Consider the following 16,227-nt stretch of genomic DNA (forward strand, 5'->3'; position numbering starts at 1 on the left):
CGTACTTACTGAGTTCGAAGCCAGACTATGGGACAGACATGCCTGCCATTGATGAAAATGTTTCTCTGTCCCTTTGAAGTGGAACAGGGAGGGCCTGATTGTTGAGTAAGCAGACTGGGTGTGAGAAGCAGGAACTGGAACATTCCTATGTATGTCCACAGAGCTGTCTTCGTGGTAACACTATTTCACCATCTATTCCAGCCAACACTCTCCAAGGTGTGGCCAGAATGTTCTGTTAGTAGCAGAATAGAAGAACTTAGGTGATGAAGAGAAACATTTATTTAGAGTAAGTAGGACTTTTTAATTTATATTATTCATATTCTTCCCTTCCCCGAAGTCCTTCCAGATCCTCTTCCTCCCCTCCATACCCAATGTATCTTATTGTTTAAAGCTTTTATTACAAGAGAGAGAGAGAGGAGAGAGAGAGAGAGAGAGAGAGAGAGAGAGAGAGAGAGAGAGAGTGTGTGTGTGTTTGGGGACACTTGCTATGACACAGTTGTGGGAGCCAGAGAACTTGGAAGGAGTATGTTTTTCCTTCTACCATGTAGGCCCCGAGGAATCTAACTCAGGTCATTAGACTTAGCAGCAAGTGCCTTTACCCACAGAGCCATCTTGCCAGCCCCAGAATTTATTTTCATGTACAGGAGAAACTTTTACAAACAATACACCAAAACCATGATGTGGAGGACTATTGCTTGGAATGGAATTACATCCAGGAATATAATGGATACATTTAAAAAAAGAATAGGAATTGAATAGGTGATCAGCACTTGTAACAAAATTCGTGGTGGGAAGGTGGGCATAGTTCATATTTAGGAATGAAGGGTTCATCGGGAACTGAGAACAGGCCTCTGATGATAAAGATTCGAATTCTAGAGCCTTCTCTCTAGTGACCTACCTTTAGGTTAATTCTGGGCTCTTTAGTTGGCATGTGATGTAGAAATCTATTGTTATACTTGTGATACTTATCCCCAGAGAACCATAGGCAACAGGCAAAAGTGGGACCCACCAAACACCATGCATCAAAGGAATAGCTACAGCAACAGTATGACCTAGGGTGGGGATGTAACTCAGTGCTAGAGTGCACCAGGCTTTTTCTTTTGGGCCACCAACCAGCTCCCACATCATGACACAGAGACTTTTATTAGTTTTGAATGCTCAGCCTAGCTTAGGCTTGTTTCTGGCTAGCTCTTTTAACTTAAATTAACCTGTTTCTCTATCTACCTTTTGCCTTGGGGCTTTTTACTTTTCTTTCCTTCAGTATGTTTTACTTTTACTGCTTCTTGTGTCTGGCTGACTTGACACTTCTGAGCTGTGCTCTTAAACATGTCAAAGACGGTAAAGTTTAATGAAAAAAAAAAAGCATAAAAGTTAACAATTGGTTGTTTTTGGTTTTCAAGACAGGATTTCTCTGGGTAGCTTTGGCTATCCTGGAACTCGGAGACCAGGCTGGCCTTGAACTCAGAGATTCACTTGCCTCTGCCTCCCACATGCTGGGATTAAAGGCCCGTACCACAACCATCCGACAGCACTTGGTATTTTAATGTCTCAAATATGGGAGCGAATGTGGGAGAATCAGGGACATAGAATGGGGTGTGTCTAGCGCTTTCCCTCCATGGAATGGTGATGACCACTGATAGACAGCATTGTGTTCAGGGGCCAGCACAAAGTCTTCCCAAGGTCAGCTTGTGCTTAGCTCAGTGCTTATTTTCCCCATTAGTCAGTACTGTGCCAAAGGACCGACCAGGCTCTAGTTGGACAGAACTCAGCTTTCTGCAAACCTTGGAAGAGGAGGAGTAGACATCCCAGGTTGTCACTGCCCCCACCCTGCAAATGGCTAAACCCATCCAACTCTGAGTAAATTACTTACAAGGGGCTCCTACCTCAAGGATAACCTATTGTTGGATTCCAGTTGTTGGGGGGGTGATGGGGGAACTTTGGGAGTTGGATGGGAACTTGAGGACTAGCTGGACAGTGGCACCCATGGAGGGGGCATGTCCTCAGAGGCTATATCTATTCTCCCTGCTTCTTGGCTGCAATGAGCACCTGCCTCTACCCTGTATTTCCAACACACCATGGCATTTTGTTGTCATGACTCTGCTTCTCAGGACTGTAGCAGGGTAGCCACTGACCAGGGACTGAAACCATGAACCACATTAAATGAGAATCCATAAGTATTCACCCCATAGTAATACACCTTGAGAAATGAAGGAAGGGCCTACATAGGGCCAGGAGTTTTGTGCCAACTATGGTTTATTTTTGAAGCAAATGCAGAGTCTCACTTCTGCAAGATGGAACAGCTTCAAAGATGGATGAAGTGATGGTCCCACAATGGAGGGACCACTACCCTTCTGTCTTAGTCAGTGTTCTGTTGCTGTGAAGAGACACCGTGACCACAGCAACTCTTATAAAAGAAAGCATTTAGTTGGGGCTGGCTTACAGTTTCAGATGTTTAGTCCATTGTCATGGCAGGAGGCATGGCAGCACTCAGACATACATGGTGCTGGAGAGGTAGCTGAGAGTTCTAAATCTGGATCCACAGGAAGGAGAGAGAGAGAGAGAGAGAGAGAGAGAGAGAGAGAGAGAGAGAGAGAGAGAGAGAGAGAGAAGAGAAGAGAGAGTGGGAGGGAGGGAGGGAGGGAGGGGAGGGAGGGAGGGAGGGAGAGAGAGGAAGGAGGGAGAGAGAGACTGGGCCTGGCATGGGCTTTTGAAACCTTAAAGTCCATCCCCAGTGACACACTTCCTCCAAGGTCACACCTCCTAATCCATTCAAATAGTGCCACTCCCTAAGCATCTAAATATATGAGCCTATGGGGGCCATTCTTATTCAAACCTCCACACCTTCTGGGTGGCTAAGATGGTAACTTGCCTGTTATATTTGACTACATTTTCCAAAAATGGATGAGGTAAATGTGGGAGCAACTAGTGGCAAAGTGACGATAAAGCCAGAGAGGCACAGTTGTCACTTACACTGCCACTGGGGGAAAAAAAATAAAGCCACGGGCTGGCTAAGGGCTTTAATATTGAAAAGCTGGAGCCAGGCATGGTGACTGGGATGGCTCATGTTGGTCGTCAGTTTGACAGGGTCTAGCACAGCAGTTCTCAACCTTCCTACTGCTGTGACCCCTTAATGCCTTTCCTCACATCGTGGTGGCCTCCAACCATAAAATTATTTTCACTGGTATTTCATCACTGTGATTTTGCTACTGCTACAAATTGTCGTATACATATTTGATATGTGCCCCTCCCCCAGAGGAGTTGTGACCCACAGGTTGAGAATCTCTGATCTAGAATCATCTACAAGACAGACCTCTGAGCGTGCCCATGTGAGATTGTCTTGATTACATTAATTGATGGGAAGATCCTTGCTAACTAGGAGTGGTACCCTGGGCTTTCTCCATGGGAGGGCACTCTTCTTCTAGAGGAAACCATCCAAACGCAGACAGTACTGTTGGAGGGTTGAATTGCCCCGATTCAGGGAAGGCAGCCTTTTATTTAGTAGAGTGTGATTGGAGACCAGGGGCTGGTGTTGATGCAGCAGGACAGGAACCCCCCTCTTCCCAAGCTTAGAAGCTGCCTCTGAACCATGAAGAAATCTCTGTGCTCTGGGCTGTGCTTCTCAGCTCTCGGTCTTTGGCTTGGTTGTTTTCTCCTCTGGGTCCTCGCTGGGATGCACACGGAGCACTTGGCCTTTGCCCATGGTCTCTGGAGGATGGGAGAGGCAGTGGCAAGAGAGGAAAGAGCAGACAGGGAGGTAGGCCAACTTCAAGACCAGCTTTGCCTTCAGTTCACTGGGGGGAGGGACCTGGGACAAGCTGGCTCACTTCTGTGAGCCATAACACTCCCCAGCCCTTTCTTATCTGGATACCAAACATGAGTCAAGTAGCTACTGCATGCCAGACACTTTGCTGGGCCCTTGGGATGCTACATAGTCTGGCAAGGGAGAATCACGTCCACTGTTGACAAGCATTCTCTCCCCTCCAGCTGCCACCCTGCCCCTACACTCTCTGGTCTAAGATACTATGTCCATTGCAAGGGCATCCTCTCTGGGCTCTCTTGTCCAATCTTGTCATCACCACCCCTATCCATGCCTTGCACAGTGACCATGGGGACATACTACATCCTGCTCATAACCTCCAGAGTGTCCTATGCTCTTCAAAAGGCTGGCTCTGTCTTGTCTTACCTCTTACTGCTGCCCCCGCCCCAAGATGGCTCAGATACCCTGGCCAGCTTGTTCTTCCATCAGTATACAGGGCAGGAGCGAGCTCTACCAGAAGGCTCTCCCTGGGCATTCCCAAATGGACGCTTTTGTGGTCCATTAAGCATAGGGAGCCTCCTCCCCAATTAACCTGCTGTCCTCCTGGAGGTTCTTCCCTTTGCACACTCCCTCTCTAAGATGTCAGCCCCAATGACATAGGAACTTGTCCCAGTTCTTCCCTCGTAACTCCCCAGAACCTGGCACATAGTAAATACACAATAAAGGTTTGCTGCCTGAAGAAGTGACCCAATTTCCTTGGGCAGGAATCCATCCAAAGCTGGCCTCCAGTGTGCCTCCAGAATAATTAACTCCCTTTGAGGGCTCTTACCTGGTTTTTCTGTCTTGGATAAAGGTAGTGTCTTTGTCGTCTTCAGGGATGGACTATAACCAAATACAAAAGACAGGCTTGGGGGGCTGAGTCTACAGATGGCAGGTTGACTGGGAGTTGGGAGGTGGCATAGGTGGCACCAGCTCCCAGAAGAGGCAAGACACCCCTCCTGAAGAGGTGGTGCAGGACTGTGCGTAGATGGACCCAGATAGCCTCCTGCACCTCCAAAGCAGGAACCAGACAGCTGTGATTCTGTGTCTGCTGCAGCCATGGGGAACCAAGGTCGCCTTATCTGGGATAGCCCTAACCCTAACCCTAACCCTTTCCCTTGCCTGCCAAGCTGGTTCTGGACAAACAACTAATGTTCCTCTACCTTGTGTGAGCTGTAAACTACTATTAGCCTTCACACACCCACTTCATTTTCCCTCCAACTCTGGTAAGAGGCTTTAGAGAGAGGTGAAGAGGCCGACTTGGGGGTCTCTCTCGTCCAAGCACAGTAAGTCTTCCCCGTCGTGCTCTTCTTCTATTGACATATTTACTATGTTGCAGCACTAGAATTGAACCCAGGGCCTACCCAGGGCCTGTCCAACTGTCTGCCAATGAATCCCCAGCCCATGATCTTCCTTTATTCTCTCAGATAGAAAAAGAAAATCAATTCTAGGGCCTGAGCGAGAACCTATGCCCTAGGGTTGAGGTTATAGCTCAGGTTGTAAGAGTGCTTGCCTGACATGTGTGAAGCCTTGGGTTCCATCCCCAGCACTCTTTTAAAAAGATATGGTGGCACATACCTGTAATTCCAGCACTTAGGAGGCAGAGGCAGGAGGGCTGAGTTTAAGGTCATCTTCAGATACAAAGTAGGTTCCAAGCCAGCCTGATCCACAAAATAACCACCCACCAAAATATGCCTCCCCCAAGCCTAAGCCATTTTCTCAACCATGTCCCAGCACCCCAACAATTAGCCCCTGCAGTCTGCCAGAGCCAGAGCACCTCCCACCTCCTGAGATGGGCTTTTCCCAGCCTCTCAATTTTGCAATTTCCAATCCTCAGTGTTTGGCTGGGGAGATGGCTAAGCCATAAGGCGCTTGCTGTGTGAGCATGTGAGGACCAGAGATTCTGTGCCCGCATGGATGTTCTCCATCCTGCTCCTTGAGGCAGAGTCTCTGCACTGCGTCCAAAGCACCCTGATCCATCTAGTCTGGCTTTTCTCAAGGATCCTGCCTTTGTTTCCCACTGCTACAGTTCTGGAATTACAGTTGGGTCACTAAGCCAGAGAGGGTGGATGCTGATGGCCAGGGTGTGGTTCTGGGAACAGGAGGACAGGTAAAGGGCCCTGAGCCCACCTGTAGGTTGCCTGTTGTGTCTCTTGAGGAGGTTTTTGAAGCTCTTGGAGTTGGTTCAAGAGCTGCTCTGCTGGAAGACAGGGGGAAGGCTGAGAGATGAGCTGAGCCACCGCTGTCTGCAGAAGTCCCAATGCCAGGTCTTTTTCTGAAAACAGCATAGGGCAGGGTCCTCAGCCCTACTCCTTTCCTATCTCATCCAGCTAGTCCCCACCCTGGGGAAGGACAGTGTCCTCTAATCATTCTACAAACTTCCTCATTGGTTCTCTGCTCCCAAGGAGGGTCCCCACAATGCTTGTAGCTCTGTGCAGAGCCCTCAGCCCTATATCACCCTCTCCTACCACAAAAACCCATATGCACTTTGGTTTTGGCCCCTTCCACCCAATCCCATCTCCCTCTCTACTCCAGGACCACATTCGGAAGTCTGCTGGGTTTTACCTCCCCCCTACCCCCATGCCTCCTTTCTCCCATCCCTTCCTCCAATGAGCTTTTAAGCTCCTTCCCTGGGGATTCACCCCTCTCTCCTTTCCTCACTGTTCCAAAGCAGAAGTGTATCTGCGGGCTCAGTGTACAGGCCTATGTGTTCTGGTGTTTGCACCTGTGTTTCCTGCAGTGGCCGGGAGGGGCCGGGTCTACTAGGAACTATCTTTGGCTCTTTCCCCACTCCCAGACACCTATGCCTGAAGTCAGCACTAAAAATGGGGTTCCCTCCAAGGAACCGGGCCACCAAAACGCTGCTGAGAAGTAGGGGAGGAGGGAAGACTGATGCTGGGAAGCCTTTGGGACTCCCAAAGAGAAAAGAGAGAAGGCCAAGTGACATCTGCAGGATCAGGAACAAGGGCAAGGTCTTGGCAGTCCCTGATATAGAGGGAGGGCCACCCATGGTGTCCTTACCCTTTGGTGGAGCATAGAGGAGCCAGAACTGGATAGCACTTAGAGAATCCGTTTGTAGAATCTGACAAAGAAGCTCCAAAATCTGTGTGAAAGATGACATGGTATGGTCACGGGTAGCCCCTGTCATACTCTAGCCAGGGAACAGCAGCCTCCTCCCCTTGACATGGGGTCCTTGGGCCATATGCTCAGCTAAAGTGGTTCCCCCTAAAGGTTCCTCCATGTGACCTAGCACTTTGAGGAGGGGGTCTTTTTCTCACAATTGTCCTTAGGATCCCTGCTGGCAGGTAAAGAATATGAGGCCTCAAGCAAGGAAGGCATCAGGTGGGGATGTTAGAACAGAATCAAGCCTCAGATATTGGAGAGATGAGACCTCTCAGCCCCATAGTCTCCACTGGGCTGGTTGGAACCTTGGGCCCCTCACTGAGACAGCAAAATCAGAGCTGGCCAGTCACCTCCTCAGAGACACACCGAGTCCTACATGCTGGTATCTTTTGGGTGGTGATTTGGGGTACCCCAAGGGCCTCCCCACCCAGGAGCTCAAAGAATCTGGAGATGTTTGCCAGGAGGTGGGGGACTTGCTGTAGGCAGCCTGCTGGCCAGAGTGGGCTGTTTTGGCCAAGTGCCTAGTGAGGGGTTCCATCCAGTAAAGTAGCCGGGACTCTTGGCTCCTAGCTGCCTCCTCAGCCAGTGGCTTCCCCTTTCTCCTCCAGTCAAGTAGCCGCTGTGTATGGTCCAGCTGTGTCCTGGATGTGCTCTGGGGACTTCCTAGGCCATGTTGCAGGTGGCAGCTGTAGCTATGGAGGGCTGGAGGGGGGACCCGCCATGGGAGTTGGTTCTTTGGGAATCCTAGGAAAGTAGGGTTCCCTTAGCACTGTCCAGGCAGCCTTCCCAAGGCCATGGAGGGTCTATCAAACCCTGGCAGGCCCACCTTATCCTTGGTGGAGTAGGAACTGGCTTGGGCTTCTCCCTCAGGCCTGTAGCCCATCCTAGCCTCCCCCACCCAGCACCCAATTGGCAGTTCCCACCCTGAACTGCCCTTTGGCCCTTCCCCATTCTCATCCTCCTTACCTGCCCTGGGCTCCCTCCCTACGAGAACTGAGAACCTAACTCCAGGTGCGGTGAGGCCGCCCTATGGTGGAGAAAGTACTAGTTCTAGCCTGGCTATGCTGGTCATCCGTTGGGGGACCTTGCCACAGAACATCACCCCAAAGAACCTAAACCTCTTTTTCTGTTGAGTGGGGAATCCTGAGATCTGTCTGATCTACCCATGTTGCTAAGCCCAAAAGCACTGCTGTTCAGTGAGAGGTGGCAACACTTTGGCTCTGGGGGGCACTCATGTACTCTCACAGGGTTCGCCAATGCCCTCATCCACTGTCACACAGTGGTGGTGGTGGTGGGGCTAGCCTTGCAGGCTGTAAATTGACAATGCTCTGGGGGTAGGCCCTTCCCTCCTAGGTTCTCAGTTCCCTGCAGCTTTCTCGAGAACAGTGGATGTTGACACTGGGAAGGTGCCTCAGTGGTAATGCTGGGCTAACATACACATGCTCCCAATTTAGCCAATGACCCATGAGAGAGGAGGACTTACACAGAGAGGGTCAGGATGATGGTAGGCTGTCTAGAGGCAGTGGAGCTCAGAGCCCAGGATGAGGACTCCTGGGGCATTGTCTTTCTGGTCTTACAGTCTTAGGGGGCAGTGCCTCTGGAGAAGCCACCCTAAGGCAGGCCAGAAATGTGCTGGCTGGAAAGCCTGGAAACCTGGAGGCTGAGACCATTGCAGTCTCTGCCTCCAGAATGGTACTTACCAGCAGTTCCTGATCCTGTAGAATGGAGGGTTGGGCTCCTCCATCTTTGCCAGAAGAGTGGCTCCGCTGGCCCTGGTGGTTGCGGCGGCGGCTGAGGGCCTGGCTGGAAGCTGGGATAAGCCTACCCGTCTCAGCTGAGTACTTTGCCCCCTGTTCCCTCAGAGGAGGCTCTTCCTTCAGCTGGAAGGAAAGTGACAAGAGACTATAGGAACTGGTGAGAGTGGGAGAAGGCAGGGGGAAAAGATAAAGAAGAGGCCAGGCAGCAGGGGTGTAGGATGCTATCAAACCATCTGCACCCTGTCCCAGGTCCTCTTTCATTGGCCCTGGCTCCTCCTGCATCCTAACTCAGCATCCCAGGGTTGAATGAAGATGCCCCTGGTGGTCTTTGTTCTCCCCCAGAGGCAGGTCCTCTTCCAAACATCAGAGGTATGGGAGGTAGTGTCCTGTGCCCCTGTGTCAATTCTGATTCTTAGCTCTACTGCTCCTATGTCTGAGGTCTGTTCCTCACAGTGTAACACAGTGAGTTTTGAGGACTGAACTTGGGTCTTCATGCTTATAAGGTAAGTGTTTTGTTTTTGAGATGGGGTCTCTCTACATAGACTCGACTATGTTAGAACTCACTGTGTAGACCAGGCTGGTCTCAAACTCACAGACTTACAGATTCAAGTACCTCTACCTCCTGAGGTGTTAAGTGCATGCTGCACCATGCACCTAAGGTAAGTGCTTGTCTTTCTTTCTTTCTTTGGCAAGTGCTTTTGGAATGAACTGCCTTCCCAGCCCTGGACACCCTTTTCCTGCCCTGGGAAATCTCTGGGTATAGGGCAGGCTTAGAGCCTCCTGTCAGAGTAATTCCAGCTAAAGCATGTACTTTCTCCCATTGTTTTTTTGTTTGTTTGTTTGTTTGTTTTTGCTTTGTTTTTATTTGGTTTGAGACAAAACCTCAGTAAGTAGCACTGACAGGCCTGGAACTTGCTATGTAAAGCAGGCTAGCCATAAACTTGCAGTCATCTTCCTGCCTCTGTCTTCCTAATGCTGAGATTAGAGATGTGATTGCCACAGCCATTTTCCTGCACATTTTAAAGCAAATAAGACCTGGACACTTAGCTGATTTATCCTGAGCACCCTAATGAGTTAGTTGCAAGCAGGGACAAGAAGCCATGTCCCCACCTCTGCAGATGGGTTACTCAGAACACTCCATTACAAAGGGCCAGGTCTGTCCCAAGACCATCTGCCTTTACTACTTTGTCCCTGAAGGGCACCTGTAAGATCATCCCCACTCTGTCTGAAAACCTCCAACGATTCTCCACTCCTGATAAGAGTGGATGCTAACCTGTGCGGGGAAGTTAAGAAGAAATTCTTCCTCCCCAATCAAAATCTGCCTCCTCTCACATCTCCGTCACCACCTGCTTCTACCCTGTGCTCCAGCCTCTGTTCTCTAAAGATGTCCCCAACTGGGCCAGGGGGCCTTTGCTCAGAAGTCACCTTCACTGTCACCATCCTTCGTCAGGAGTGCCCCCTCCCATGCCAGCAGCAGAGCTTTGGAAGCGACTCACAAAGGCATTATTTCCAGGCTCACTTCTTTGTTCAGCACCAACCTCATTGGTCCTTGTCTCAATTTCCTTAGTAAAGATAGCCACTCGGGAAGCTAGGTCCTTTAGATTCTTCTTCCAGGCGTCTGAAAGGTCAGGACAAGGTCTTGGGGGACCCTGTTTTCCCTCCCTGTGTCATCAGGACTGGGATGGAGAGGAAAGGTTCTAGGCAGAAGTGCCTGTCCCCAATTTTGCAAGCCTTTCTGCTCTGGAGGGAGAAGCATTAAAACTGCCATGGAACAAGGGTTGCTAATGTTGACAGTCTCCCTGAGTCCTCTCTGGGGGCTGTTGGAGGACATCAGGCTTCTGTGTCTAAATGTAAGTGGTTTGATCTGACTTCTCTTCCCTTTTTAGATGCCTGGGGCCAACACTGAGATTCGGGAAAGATGCCATGCCTGTTGTTAAGACATTGAACCACTCTCTAGACAGGTAGAGTGTTCTGCAGCCAGCCCTCAAACGTCTCTGCCCTGTTCTGGCTGTCCCCCTGCTCCACAGGATTTCTACCACACCCTACCCTCCTGACTTTCCCACACCTACCAGCAGAAAAGTATGGCTTGGCCTCCAAAGTCCTTCCAACACTGTAGCTGGAGGTCCTGATAAACTACTGCCTGAGTGTACATGTCACTAAATATTACAAGTGTCACTTCATCTCTAGCTCCAAGTCACATGACTATATCCAAAATCAGCTTTTTGTTACTCCTCAAATACCTCAAATCCAAGCAGATGCGCTTTTTGAGGGTTAGAGCCTGGGGAATAACAAATGAAATTGGCCCAGGAAAGGGGGAACCCCAATTGAAGAGCAATGACCTTTTCCTTCTCAAAGCCCCTGCCCAGCTACACACTTTGGGAGAATTATGAGGCCCCAGGTAGACAGGTGTAGCCAAAATACCCACCAGAAGGAAGCTGAGGGTTCCGATTGGACTGTGGGTCCCCAATAGGGGCAGAGATGGTAGGCATCCCCATCAGACAGCTGGATAAGAGTGCAGATTGAGTCAAAGGTGCCAAAGAGAACTTGTCCCTGACCATACAGACAGGCTTCCCCGTGAAACCTGTAGAGAAGATAGGATATGTGAATTGGGGGGCCTAGTAGACCCCCAGGACCTTCTGAGGGCTAGAAAGAGGTGGTGAGGGGCAGGGAGCCCTTCAGGTCTTCCTCTTCCTGTAACCACAAGTTCATGTCATCAGAGCCAAAAATCTAGACCAGCAGCCACCATGTTCATGGGCACAAGAACAGGAAGGACCTGCTCAGGGTCACCTGTGAGTTGGGCAGAGGCAAGACAGAGTCAAGCTTTTGTGGTGCCTCCGGAGGTACTTCTGGCTTCCTGTGACAGGTCAATAAATTGTATATGGCTTAAAGATGAAGACTCTGGGGGCCAGGGAGTCAGTTCAGTTGGTAAGTGCTTGTCTTGAAAATGAGAGGATTTGAGTTTAATGCCCAGACTTATGGTTTGTTTGTTTGTTTTTTAAGGGGCTGGGAAGATGGCTTAGTGAGTAAAATCACTTGCCATGCAAACCGAGAGGATCTGAGTTTGAATCCCCAGAACCCATGTGTAAATGCCAGATGCATAGTGTGTGAGCATCTGTAATCTAGTGTTCCTATGGGGAGATGAGGGGGAAGAGAGAAAATATCAAGGAGGCTTGCTGGCCAGCTAGCCCGGCATATACAGGGAAAAACAATGATATTCTGTATCAGACAAGGTTGAAGGCAAGGATTGGCCCCTGAGGCTGCCCACTGACCTCCACACACATACCTTGACATAGGTACACACGCACATTCATTAAGTGTGAATGTGTATACACAAACATATACACACAAAGTCAAGCCACGAGTGTGCATGTGTGTGTGTGTTCGTGTGTGTGTGTGTGTGTGTGTGTGTGTGTGTGTGTGTGTGTGTGTGTGTGTACACAAACATACCCATGCATGTTCATGTGTGTGAAGATGAAGGCCAGACAACAGCCTTGGGTGTTGTTCCACAGGCACCATCTACCTTCTTTTATTTGAAATAGTCTCTCTCATTGGCCAGCAGCTCACCCATTTAGCTGGGATGGCTGGCGCCATGAGCACTAGGGATCCTCCTGTTTCCACCTCCCCAGCTCTCGGATTGCAAGCTTAGGCCGTCATGCTTGGCTAGGCCTTGGCTGCTTTGGTTCCAGGATCTGCTGGCTTCTCCAGGCTCTTTGGCTTCTCCTTGTCATCTCTCATGTCTCCTTATCTCAATCTCTTAATCCAAAGCTCTGCTGTCTTGTGTCTTCACAATGCATTGTTTCTTCACAAATGGCTCTCACAGTTGTATCTCCCTAGCCTGCTGTTTCTGGCCGGTTCCTCCATCCATGGCTCCTCCCCACTTCTATCCCCTCCTCCACTGACCCTTGATGGCATCTGGTATTTGTGTACTCTGGTTCTCTAGTTTCTCAGGGTGACCATTAAGGAATGACGGTGATGCCTCTCGGCCCTATACGTCACCTTCAGTCATTGGTCAAATCCTGGGGGCTTTCCCTTCTGTACCTCTAGACTAGAGCTGTGGAATCTTCCATGGCTTGATGGTTCAGCTTCCATCAAGGCCAGCGCGACCTTGTTCTGTACTGTCACCCTCCCAATGGCCCCACTTGATTCAGTGAAGTGATTGTTATGAATTTTAGACAGACTGTCACTAGGTGGCTCAGGCTAGGCAGGACCACTTATGTAGGTGGCCTTAAACTTGTAGTGATCCTTCTGCCTCTGCATTTCAAATGCCATGGTTATAGGAGTACATACCATGTCAAGCTGGGGTGGCTTAAGACAGCGCCGATGGGCTGCAGGGTCCACCTGCCTGATCTCGCTCCAATGCCTCTCTGAAACTGTCTATTCCCTTCCCCTTCTGACTCTGCTTCAGACACCCAAGGGGCTCTCCTGCTGTACCTCCAACAGAGCCAGGACCATTGTGTCCCTCTGCACATTCTAGTGCTTGATTGATTCATGCTCCCACCCTTAATTCCTTTAGCCTTCCTCAATATCATGTCATTGACTAGGTCTCTTGTGACAACCTTTTGAGAGTGGCCATCACCCCTCTGGAACCTGACAGTGACATCTAGTCTATGTCTCATCCTTCCCAGCTGGATGTCAGCTCCAGGACAGCAGTGACAATAGTCTGTTCTGCCTATTGTCATGTCCTTGGAGTCCAGACAAGTGTCATCTGTAGTTCACACTCCGTAAATACTGCAGATGAATGGGTGGATGGATGAGTGGATAGAAGGATGGCCAAAAGGATGAAGCAGCATGAGTCCAAAGTCAGAGCATAGTTCTGGGGTGGGACATCCCTTTCTCTGACTCGGGGGAGGGAAATTCTGTAGGGGACCTCCAATATGCCCTTGCAGCCTTCACTTTCCCCCCCCCATCCCCCAAGGCAGTTCTGACTTGGTCACTGGGCAGCCTCGGGACTCCGGTCAGGCCCCATGCTCTCTAGGCTCTGCCTGGAAATGGGTATGAATACATGCCTTTATACCAGATCTCATGTCCAATTAGTGATACCCACTTCTGCATGGCCCTATAGCCAGATCCTGCCCACTTGGCCATACCTTGGATGTGTGTCGTACGATGTGGTTGGGGGTGGTGCCTGGAGAAGAAGGAATGGTGGCTGAGGCGTCCAAAGCGATAGGCACTTGGTGCTTGGGGCTTATAGGTCTTCAGCTCCTCTTGGATCACCTCAAAATCCACAATGCCTGGGACCACAGGCTCTTTCTGGAACCCAACATCCCCGTGGCTCTTTGGAAGGTGCTCTGGCTTCTTCTCAGTCTCTGGACCTGCCTTTGGACTGAAAGGGATAGTTAAAGAGAGACAAATGGTGTTTCCTCTGGCTCATCAGGTCTCAGGACTCAAGTGCCTATCATGAAGGCCAAGTCCCAGAGGCTGAAATCTGCCTTCAAGGTACCCCCACCCTATAGTCCCCAAAGCTTGGTTCCCCCAGAATCCTTTCCCAGTGATGCCATCCGGTCCCAGTGAGCCTCTGTCTTCCTAAGATGCCTTGGTAGGGAGCTGGAGCCCATCTGTCAGAGAGCAGATGGAACCTCCCAGGATCCCTGCTTTCTTCCTGAGACCAGATCTAAAACCAGAAAGAGAAGCCTCAGACCCACCTAGTCACCACACCCCTAGGATGCACCAAAAAGCCCCATATATATATATATTATATATATATATATATATATTATATATATATATATTCTCTGGGAACAGAGGCTAGCCTCATTAGAGGCCTCTCCCCAAACCAAAAATTTGGCAACTCCAAGAAGCCAGCTGTAGGCTGTCACTCTCCCATGTGCCATTCTTATCTTAGACTCAGCACCCAGGGGTCAGAACTAGAGCCAAGGCCAGGGAAGTCCCAGAGCCCTTTCCCCACGTGGTCCCTCCCAGAAGACGCGGACCTGACACCAAAGATGCAAGGAGGGAAGCAGCATCTAGCTCCTGTCTTGTTGAGCTAGGCTGGAGACCAGCTGTCTCAGGTTCCCAGCACCCTGCCCCACCCCCAGGACCAGAGGACAATTTGCCTCTGTCCCTGAAGGAAGAAGAGGTCAGTCTAGATTCAAAGGTATCCCAGGAGGGCCTGCGGTACCACCTGCCTGGTGGCTTTCTGCACTTCCCTCTCCTGCTGGCCCTGGCTGCAGGGAGGTCCCTTGGTGGAGTGTTGGTGCACTGGGAATATGCTAAGCAAGGCGTGCCTCCCCTGATTCCTGGGAGGCTGTCGCTGGGCGGCCCCCTGAGTATCCTGTTCCATTCTCCTTTCAGATCTAAGCAATCTGGCACTTAAAGAAATAAAGCAAACTTCTCTGAAGTGGCAGTTAGTAGCCTCCTCTACCCCCAAATAAGAGGAAGTCACTGGAAACTCTGGAGCACCTTTGCTCCAGCCCTGCCTCCTAGCTTGTATTTCAGAGGCCTGTGTCAACTCAGGTACCCAGACCCTGGTGCATGGCATTCCAAGGTGAGGGAGGGCCTTTTCTGGAACTCGGACCCCAGTTTACCAAGTTCCTCCAAGGCTACCTTTGTCTCCCATCCTGCCTCATCTCCCTTTTGGTCCCCGCACATTCCTTTCTGACCTGTGTGCATTTAGGTCCTCACCTTGCTAATGGATGCTCAGCCAACTGGGTTTTCACCTTCACAGTCATCACAGGGTTTGCAGTGAGAGATGTAAAGACTAGAATCCTAATGCCAGTGTTCTCGATGGATGGCACAGCTCTGGTGGACTGGTGGTGGGTGTACAACTGGAACAGACAATGTGATGGGGAGAAGGGGACAGTATGTGGTAACACTGAACACTGTATCGCCCAGTAGTTTCTCTCCAGGACATAGGAAAAAACTCCTACAGCTGTGCAACATGCTTTGTCTGTGAGAGCAGTGCTATTCAGAGGGCCCAACGCAGCAAAAAAAAAAAAAAAAACAAAAAACAAAAAACAAAACCAATGACATCACAGGTATCTGAAAACATAAGTAAGCCTGGGCTACATTCAGACCATGGAGCTTTTAGGTTGCTGTGAGAAACAGTGAACCATGGTGACAGCCATGGCATGGAAAAATTTCCCATAGTGCTTAGCATGATTTAGAAAACCATATAGGGTAATGGTTCTCAACCTGTGAGTCACAACTCTCAAATGACCCCTTCACAGGGGTTGTATATCAGATATGTACGTTACAATCCATAACAGTAGAAAAATTACAATTATGAAGTAGCAACAAAATATCTTTATGGTTGGGGTCCCCACAACATGAGGGTCTGTATAAAGGGGTTGCAGCGTTAGGAAGGTTGAGAACCACTGATCCAGGGTCTCACTATATAGCCCTAGTCGGCCTAGAACTTGATATGTAGACCATCCCAGCCTTCCCCTCAAACTCACAGAGATTCATCTGCCTCTGACTCCAGAGTGCTGGGATGAAAGGTGCCCTCACTGTACCCAGCTTGGAAATACTTTTTTTAAGTAAAAGTTCACAGGGTGAGCAAGATGGCTCAACACCTTGCCACCACGCCTGAGATTAATCCCTGCAACCCACATG

At 49.9% G+C, this 16,227-nt stretch overlaps 1 protein-coding gene across 1 annotated transcript; it reads right to left on the bottom strand.

Moving 5' to 3' along the window:
- Positions 1 to 3,619: 3,619 nt before the first annotated feature.
- Tbata (thymus, brain and testes associated) lies at positions 3,620 to 15,434 on the bottom strand. The gene is made up of 9 exons (XM_027388232.2): positions 15,298 to 15,434; positions 13,764 to 13,999; positions 11,102 to 11,257; positions 10,215 to 10,294; positions 8,620 to 8,799; positions 6,818 to 6,899; positions 5,927 to 6,071; positions 4,587 to 4,639; positions 3,620 to 3,705 (listed from the first exon to the last, which is right to left on the bottom strand). Exons 1-9 carry the CDS (start codon positions 15,342 to 15,344, stop codon positions 3,620 to 3,622), a joined length of 1,065 nt encoding a protein of 354 aa, XP_027244033.1. The 5' UTR covers positions 15,345 to 15,434.
- Positions 15,435 to 16,227: the final 793 nt, after the last annotated feature.

Source organism: Cricetulus griseus (genome assembly GCF_003668045.3).
Source record: "Cricetulus griseus strain 17A/GY chromosome 1 unlocalized genomic scaffold, alternate assembly CriGri-PICRH-1.0 chr1_1, whole genome shotgun sequence".
NCBI classification, from domain to species: domain Eukaryota; kingdom Metazoa; phylum Chordata; class Mammalia; order Rodentia; family Cricetidae; genus Cricetulus; species Cricetulus griseus.